Source organism: Morone saxatilis, unplaced genomic scaffold (assembly GCF_004916995.1).
Source record: "Morone saxatilis isolate NCDOM2014 unplaced genomic scaffold, NCSU_SB_2.0 Contig5, whole genome shotgun sequence".
NCBI classification, from domain to species: Eukaryota; Metazoa; Chordata; class Actinopteri; family Moronidae; genus Morone; species Morone saxatilis.
In genome coordinates this window covers 24,350,992-24,360,738 of record NW_023340095.1, presented here as the reverse complement: position 1 = coordinate 24,360,738, position 9,747 = coordinate 24,350,992, and the positions used below count along the sequence as shown (strand labels likewise).

Below are 9,747 nucleotides of genomic sequence, written 5' to 3'. Positions count from 1 at the left end.
GTGCGTGGTGTGGTTGGTCAGGTTCTTTGCCGTTGAGGAGCCATATCCTCCCACGCCAAACGCAAGGGGCTGGTGACCAGCAGCTTTTTACAGGATGAGCTGTGAACATGGCCCTGGTCAAGGATCAATAGCTTTGCTCCGCACACACCTCTGTAGGCTCACACACACACAAACACAAACACACACCACACACACACCCACACACACACCACACAGACCACACACACTCAGCCAGGCAAGGGAGTGAACTGTGAATGAGAAGGAGACTGTTGAGATTCATAGAGGATTATAGGAGCTGCTGTGGATCTATTTATACCTGGGAGAATCTTCATTCCACTGGGCTGATACACACACACACCCACACACCAACACTGGAGCGTCTGTGCAACCCTCAAAACAACACCTAATGATGTCACTCCTCAGGGGAGAAGACGGTCAAAAACACACATACACATGCAAGCCCAAAAGAGGAGGTCATTAGGCGCCCTTAATGAGAAGACAGATTGGCAAGCAATAACAGCAGCATAAGAAGGCATTATTGCCTGGGACTGGCTGGGCTACAGTCAGTTGTAAATGACCCAGAGGAATTATGGCTAACAGGCCATAGAATGGCCTGCAGCAGCCATGGGGGTGAGAAGACTAACAAAGGCCCTGGTCTCCCACTTGGAGGCTCCAAGGTTCCGCTGCGCTTAGGCCACATGACAGCTAGGCAGGTTTCACACTGCCAGGGTCAAGCCTTACTACCACTGCCTGGTCAGCCCACAAGGGAGAAAGTCTGTTGTCAGTGCAGTCTTAAAAAGTCTAAAGGAAGTCTAAATGCAATAATCAGAAATAAGATAATAAATTAAGCGCTTAAATATGATTTTAAGCATCCTATAACTTTAACTAATTTTTATTTTCTTTTTTTGGGCCTTTTTATTTGAGAAGACAGCTGAATGATCGTCCAGGAAAAGGGGTGGGAGAGAAAGGGGATGGCACGCCAGCAAAAGGGCCGCAGGTCGGATCGAACCCGCGGGTCGCCAGCCCTCTACTGACTGAGCTAACCAGGCCACCCCAACTTTAACTAATTGGACTTAAAACTTGATTGGATTTAATGAGGTTAATGTTACTTTGCTATAAAAATGCCACTTTTCAGTTCCCCTCACTTTTGAATGTGTTTTTAGGGGGGAAAAAAATTGTATTGATCATGCTGTGACTGGACACACAGGTTTTTTGTACTTTTTTTTGTCAGTATGTAGTATAATAGGTCTTAATATTGCATTCATATGTGGGTCTTACAAAGCTCTTAAATATTTAAGTCAAAAAACAAATGCCTCCAATGTTTCTTTTATCAACATAGAGTTTCCAAAAACATGTAGATTATAGTCTAATAAAACTGTCCTAAACTCGTGAGGTAACATTCGCGGCCCACTGCTGTGATTTGGCTGCCTCTTTAGGGTGCCAGGCTCGCAGCTGATATTGCGTGTGCTGTATGTGGTTTGTCTGAGTAACCAAAGCGGCAGGTGGATGCCTGCTTTACGTCGGAATTTCAGAGCTGTGTTCATTTACTCTGTTGATTTTATACACCTCCTCTGGTTTGGCAGGATCCTTGTGTCCAGTGGGTTTAAGGGCCTCAACTGTGCTGCTTTCAGGGTCATAAATCCACTCTTCCACTGCCAGAAAAATGGAGAGGGGACTCTTGGCTAAAACCCCCTCCCCCCTATTTACTGGTTGCTTCTGCTAGTACAGTTAGTTATATGCAGGCGTGCACCAGCTAAAAGAGATTGTTACAATAGAAAAGGTCCATGTTCACAACGAAGCCCTAATACTTTCGGGTCCCCGACAAGGCTCAGCCTCCCAGGATGGAGTTTGACGTTGTTTTTTGTTTTTCTGTGACTATCCGACTAATGAAACGTGCATTCCACTCCTTGCTCAGGCCAACTAACAGTTAAAGTCGGCTGTTAGAAGACAGCCCTCGGGGCGGCTGTACTCAGAAGGGCAGAGTCCCCCCCCAATCAGAAGGTTGTTGGTTCGATTTCCCCGGCTGCCTCCCCTGCCACGTGGCTCGAAGTATCCTTGGAGCCGCAAGATACTGAACCGCCAAATTGTCCCGATGCATAGCATCGGTGTGTGAATGTGTATAAATGAAGTTAGTTTCTGTTCGATGGACTTTGTCATCGCTGTGTGAATGTGGGTGTCAAAGGGGTTGAATGTGGCACGTAGTGAATGTGGCACGTAGTGTAAAAGCGCTTTGTGGTCGGAAGACTAGAAAGGCGCTATACAAGTACAGGTCCATTTACCATTTAAATGTGATGCTGGATTGTCAGCCCAATGTCATACACATGTCGTTTCCCAACATCATACTATGTAGAGCCTAAATTTGACACTCAGAATTTCTCATATAATGGCCAACAGTTAATATAACGCTTTCGTCATAAATGATAGTATTGTTGCTGCTATTGCTGTTGTTTTTTGATCATGATGTTTTTTTTTCCTCAGTCATACTGTGATGACCCAGACCTGGTCCTGGAGCTAAAGAACCTCATAGTCATCTTTGCTGACACACTACAGGTGGGTTAAGAGCCATGCTTCATTTGAACAGCTTGTGACTCTGAAGTGTGCAGAACAACTGAGATTAACACACTTGATTTTCTGTATGTGTGATGTTTGTGTTTGTGGGCACAGGGTTATGGTTTCCCAGTGAACCGGCTGTTTGACCTGCTGTTTGAGGTCAGAGACCAGTACAACGAAACTCTGCTGAAGAAGTGGGCACTGGTTTTCAGGTGGGCTGCTATTGCATTTAATAATTTTACATATGAGATACTTATGCAGGTAGATAAATCCTTGTGTTTGTTTTGCCAAAGACCAAAGAATTTCATTCTTTCAGAGTTGTAGTTTTTTCTCTTGAAATTTCTCCCTCATAAATGAGCTTTTGTAGAGTGGTGGTTTCTGGCATAACTTCACTTACATGCATGATGCATGGAAAGGAGAAAGTAGTCATAAGGGCTGACACATCACTAGAAACACGTCACCAACAAAACCATTGTTATCCCATGGTACAATGTTACAAACTGGACCTTTAAGTTGTTCCGTTTTGAACCAATTAGATCTTTAACTTAGGAATGAAGTAGCATTTTTTAGCACAAGAAGATATTTTCTGCTTGATAAATATGTGTATCAAAACAGTTTTGAAAAGCTTATGAAAACCTCAGACCTTTGGGAATTCCAGAGCCAAAACATCAAACTGCAGAGACCAAAGTTGGAGCACTGCCTCAAATTGGTGATCTGCCACACTGTAATCAACTGTATCACCTGTCACTTGGCTCATGATGAAAGTTCTCAAACTGTTTTGTTTTCTCAGAGCTTTGATAATGATGTACTGCGGCACTATTTGAATGTGCTTTTGTTTTGTCCTAATTTTTAATTAATCTGAAGTTCTATGCCTTGAAACCAGACTTTTTAAGGTTTTTAATGGGGAATTTTTTTTTAAGACATTTGCAGACTTTTTGTATATATGTCTTCATACATGTCTGGTGGGGATCTGTCAGAAAAGAAGAATTAATTGAAAGATCATCATAAAAGAGGACTAATTTACTACATTCAAGAATTCAAGGTTATTGAATTCATTTACGACTCAGGGTTGTTTAGTGGAATTCAGATTGTAATTCCCTTTATACTACTTGTACAACAAAAAACTGTAATAATTTACAGTAAAACTGATTAATAAGCCATACAAATAAAAAATACCATTTTGAATAATGAAGTGCTGAGCATTAATGTAAGTTCAAGTAAGTAATGCTAGTAAGCCAGCATGAACAATAACACCAATAAATTAAGCTAACTTAGCTAGCAGGATAACAACTGCATTCATCAACAACAACAAAAAAATAAATAGATACACACATAAAAACATAGATAAATAGGGATACAAACACTTAATATTTCCTGAAGCACATGGCATCCGCTCTCTAAACTTGACGAGAAGAGACACATGCTTGTTCCCTTCCTCAGGCCAAAGGAGAGGTTGGCTGAGACAGGACCAAGGACTAAATTACAGAAAAAATGTGGAAAAACAAAATCCTCACATCTTAAATACATTTTTAAAGAGAACAAAACACAAGACTCATTGTTAAACGGAGACACTGGAGGAGCTAAATCCCTTCATTTATGGATATAGTTTGAGTTCATTTAGACATAGCCACATGTGCTGCCAGGTGTAAGCGTGAGAAAGGTAATGTGTGGAGAACGTATGCATCGTGTATATAGTGTGTACACGCTTGTGTGTGTGCGGTTAGCGAGGTCCCCCAGGTTGGCGGGTCTGGGGGTGGCTGAGGGTCACGGCTCAGCGCACCCATCTGCTGCAGCTGGCCACAAGGACAGGGAGAGAGGAAAAGAGAGATGATCAGGCTATTAGCGGTGCATGCTGCCCGAGGTGGCTGGTTGAACACAACAGCTGGTGTCACAAACTGAACCAGTCTAGCAGATATAATTGAATCTTTTCCATCTCTCCTTCCCCCATCTTCCTCTCCTGCGTTTACCTCACACACCCTGCGCATTTTCAACTTTTCAACTTTTTTTTCCTAAATTTCATTTTGTCTCTCATATTTTTCTTTGTATATATGTTATTTCCCATTGTATTCCTTGATACTTTGACTTGTCTTGGTGCTTTTCATCCTTCTTCCTTACCCAGTGTCATGGCTCATCGGTATGAGGGTGTTGATTCTTTGGCTCCACAGCTGTATAGGGTCCATAAAATGGTTCATAAAACAGAAAATACAAGTAGGGCCCATGTAAACAGAACCCCCCCCCCCGTCTTGTCTACCTGCCCAGGGATAACAGAAGTAAATTAGCTATTAACTAACTCCTGTGCAATTACTTTTAATTGTGCACTGTCCCTGCAAAAATAATAAATATAACATTGATTAGTACGTTTTAGAGATGCTCTTTGGTGGATGGTATTACCTTTGGACAGAGCTAGATTAGCTGTTTTCCCAGTTTTCAGTCTTTGCGCTAAGCTAACCTAGCTGACTGCTGGCGGTAGCTTCATATTTACAGTAAAGACATGAGAGTGGTGACAATCTTCTCATCTACCTCTCAGCAAGATGAAAAAGGAACTTGTACATGAACATTTCCCAAATATGGATATTCCTTTAACATCTGCCTAACTCCACCTTTACCCCTACCTTCCCTTCTCCAGGGTTGGCTGTGTGAGCTGCTTCGGTGGAAGGAGAACCCCAGCCCAGAGAACCGCACTCTGTGGGAGAACCTGTGCACCATTCGGAGGTTTCTGACCCTGCCGCAGGCCGACAGAGACATGGCGTACGAGGAGGAATCCAGGCACCATCACACCGAGAGGCTGCACACCGTCCTCCACCTGCCACAGGACACACAGGTAAGAACCATACACTCATATCTCCAAGTCCAGATGGACACATAAATTCAACAAAGACAATCTCTGTCAATCATCTCATCTAAGTCTCGCCCAGAAAGCCAATAATCGTTTTTTTCCCCAAATATATTCCTTTAAATATATGTGCTCTTCTTGAAAGTGGTCCTACCAAACAAGACATAAATATGTTCAGTAACTTCTTCATAATAAGAGCATTACTCACCACACACAAACACGGATTGAAAAGGTTGTCCCCAATGGTAGCGAGGGTTGTTATTGAACATACTAAGAGCCTTCTACTATCATGACTGAACACACACTTTCTAAGTCAAAAAAGGTGTTTGTATTTCCTCAGACCACACCTGTCCTTATTAAGTTCCTATTACATTCATTTGGTGTAACTATGTACTGTACTGTTTGATCTAGCTGTGTGTGCACATGTGTTTGTGTGTCTGTGTGTGCCCCAGTGGAACGAAGAGTAAACAGTGTTGCTGGGTGGTGTGGCACAGGAGGAAATGCCCCATTAGTTTTTGAGGAGGGAGGAGGAGGCTGAATGAGGGCTGAGGGAGATCGATGCAGGAAATACACTGAAGCGTTGGCCTCTGTCATTACTGTAACCCTCCCACCCTGACACACACCCTGAACCCTGTTTGTCTCTCTTAGTCTTTTTATTACTCTCAAGCCCTATAGATAACACTTTAAGCAGAAGACACCACAGGCATATGAATATTACAAAAAATATGAAAAACCATCTTTTCTCACACAACATACACATCCTTTGTTTTGCTGGCTCTGTACTTAGTACGTTGGATTGTTTTGAGATTTAAGTGCCGAGGTTCAGCAGGAGGTTTACATCCACATCAGATGAGCAGCGTAGGAATTTTAATCTTTTACAAACCCAATACCCATATTTAGGGTTCAAAGTAAGTTAAGTTGTTGTTACAAATGTAAAATAAACTTGTGAAATTTGTGTAAACTGAGTGTGTTAACTATGTTTAATATTTGGTTGTAAATCAAGTCATTAGCAATTAAAACATGTTCATTTTGATTGAAGTCAGGGGACGTGTTACAGACACTTGCTATCTTAAGTCTTAAGTTAAGGTCGGAAGAGTCTATGGTAGGGTTTTTACTATAGCGGTGTTACTATCTTATCTTACTTCACCCTATCTCCTAAATACTGACAGTAGTATTCTAATAATAGCCACTTTTATAGTCAATAATGTAGAATCATCCAGTTTAAAACCAATGAGCACATTTGGAACATGATTGGTGGTGTTGATGAAGGGGTACTTGAGTTCATCTGATAGAACTTCTGAATAAACAGGTTGAGCTAAGCTGACATCTGCAGGCTCCAGGTTTATTTTTAACTGACAGATTTGGAAGAATTGTGTGAATAAGTGAATAAAAATGTTGAACTTTTCCTTTAAATTCAATGTGCTGGAGTCCAGAGCAACAATAACAGAACATGTGTCACTTTTCTACTACTGCACTGTAAAAGGGTCAAAGTTCAGGGTCAGCCTGCTCAAACACACACCAGCAGGGCTGAGGCCCGAGCCCAGGTCCTCCGGTTGAGAGATAGTCTGTCTAACCACCAGCCCACCCTGCCCCCGATGCAAAGCCATTATATACCACATATAGTATATAACATATGCCATAAATCAAAAACAGGCAAATGCTGAAGCTTCCCTTTTAGCATCCCGACATGAATACTACAGTATGGGGTTGTTTTGCGGCTCCACCCACCACCAAGCAATTTCTCCCTCTTCCCATTTAGAGCGCTGTATTAAAGGCTGATGGGAAGACGGGCAGGAAGCTGTGGTGGCACCATTAACACATTCCTCTGCTACTCTCACACTCTCAGCAAAGATTAAAAATAAAGTTAACCCTCATAACACCCTGGTTGTAACCCCCTCCGCCGACCCCCACCCACCTCCAGAGATTCAGAGAGATGAACTGTGGTAAAACACTGGTGATTTATTAATGGGAAATGAGGTGTGTGCGTGTATAGATATGTGTGTGTTGTTGTCTTCAGACCCCCCTTCGGTCCCAGATGAAGCTCCCACCAACCTCAGGCTCCAGCCAGCCTGCCACCACAGACCACACATGTGTCCCATCTGCCACACATGCACATATACAGCGTCTCACACTGATAGTCGGTAATGTGAGCACTCTTTTGTGTTGTGGACAATAAGAGGGTTTCTAAAACTCTAACAACCAACCACAGAATACACATGAAAAATGAATGTGGCGATGAGGCATAGCTGTACAGTTAATCCGCACATCAGTAATGTGTGTGTGTGTGTGTCTGGACTGGTCCGTATGTACAGTAGCGTGAGCCATTTCTGCATGTTGGGGGTTCTGGGAGATCTCTGGCTGTGTCACAGTTTTATACAGTATTAAGTCTGCAGGTGTTGCGTGTGTGTGTGTGTATGTGCATGTCAGTAACCTCAGCAGCTTCACATTTCTCCATGAGCGACAAGGTCCTGGTGCTCGCTCTGCAGCTCTTATTCATACAGCTTTAGCAGTTAAGTGCATCCCAGAGCTAATTTGGCAGAGTCTGCCCTTATAAATAATTTTTGTATTGTTTTTGCTAAATTGATTTCTGCCGCAAGTCTGGGGGTGTTTGTGTGTGTCCATGTGTGCGTGTGCATGACCGCTTACCGTTGCTGAGACCCCAGGAGTGGTGGACTAGAACAAGAAGTAACAAGCACTGCGCCCCTCCTCCTCTCTCTTGTGTCTCGGTTTCAGGCAAAGGTGCTTCACTGGCATCACGGACAAATCGCTCCTAAATGCCTATGTCTTTTAAACTCCACACCCCGTTGTGTAACGCAGACTTCCTGTTAAAAATGGGAAATCTTCAAGCCCAAGCCAAGAAAACACTGATGACCTCACCAGGTATTATTTTCTCAGAGTCTGGAAAGTTCCCACCAGAGCCCTTAAACAACTGTTCGCCAGAGCTTCCCATGATGAGTAAACTGATCTTAATGTGTAAAATCAGTGAGTGCCTCTTTAAAAGATCACATGATTCTCCATAGACTGGAAAAAGGCCCGACCTATTGGAAACAAACTCCAGTGTTTATATTCAGTGATGGCTGAATTCCATTTAGCTGCTTGAGCTTCAGGGTCTCGGTATGCTGGATCACTGTCACACTATCATTGCTTACTGGGTCATGGGTTAGCTTTAACATATGTTAGTCCATTTATTGTCATTTGGTGGTTCGATCCTTGACTCCTTGTGTTCTTGAGTAAGACACTAAACCCCAAATTGCTCCCAATGTACCAATGTGTACTGTATGAGGGAAAACATACAAACGAATACACCAAGTTATACAGTTAGCCACCTTTATAAGCTTTAACTAAATAGCCAACTTAGCATTAGCAGCTGTTTACTTACAAGCCTAGAAGAAATGTTGCGAGTTCAGCATCAAACTTTATTTCGTTACCTGCCAAAAGCTGTCACCAGCAGTGGAAGGCAAAGCCAACGTTTACTCGTTTTTCTTCAATTTCTTCTTTACTTATTACTTCATGGTTTCTTGCCCTTGGGGCAGCACTACTTATTCATACTCTTATGTTGTACTGAGGGCAGACTGGACACTACAGTGACTCATTATCGTCTCTTGAGTTACAAAGTGGTATTACGAAACGGGAAGTGCTGACTAGCTGGTTTGCATGCTAACTTCAGTGGATATCTCTGCAACACAATATGTCAAAGCTGTTATTTCTTCACATTCTGTTGATAATTTTGGAATGTTTTAAACTAAAATTTGTTGATATTGCTCCTAAATACTAGAAAACCAACAATGTATGCATCCGCATTTGAAAATAGTCCCAACCAAATACTCCTGTTTGAGTAACATTTGCTAAAAACTACAGTGTCCAGCTTGTTTGTGACCAGCTCTAAAACACGTATGCCTTTAGTAGGAACCACTATGCTTGGGTCAGAGGGACAGAGTGAGGGTCAGGAAGTTGGAAATGATTGAGCTGGATTAGCACAGTTAGTTTTGTTCTTTTTGAAAAGTCATGCCACATAAATTAATTTTTTATGTCATTGTGAAAACATGATTTGCTGCATTTTTTTTCCAAAATATAATTGTATTTGTTTGAATAGCTGACAATTGTTGTTTGTGTACTTACAGAGAAAGTAGCTGCCTCTCTTTCTACTGTATGTTTCCCTCTCCAGCCCTTAGTGCATCCCGGTGGCCTCTTTTTCACTGTTGCAGGGTGGAGTTTGGGCTCTTTGGCAAACCACAATTAAGTTAATTGTTTAATTGCTGATAAGTGGAATGAATACCTCACACAGTTTGAATGAAAAAAATATGCAACAAGGCAAGTGCGTGCATGCATATGCACATATGACCACACAAACAAACACACACACA

The 9,747-nt window shown here is 42.3% G+C and overlaps 1 protein-coding gene across 1 annotated transcript in view; it reads left to right on the top strand.

The window, feature by feature from the left end:
• Positions 1-5,371, top strand: part of satb2 (SATB homeobox 2) — a gene marked incomplete at both ends in the record, with an annotated part of 26,949 nt that extends 21,578 nt beyond the window's left edge. The window contains 1 exon segment of the mRNA XM_035676422.1: positions 5,177-5,371. Within this exon segment, the coding sequence (XP_035532315.1) occupies positions 5,177-5,371 (195 nt within the window).
• Between the last annotated feature and the right edge of the window lie 4,376 nt (positions 5,372-9,747).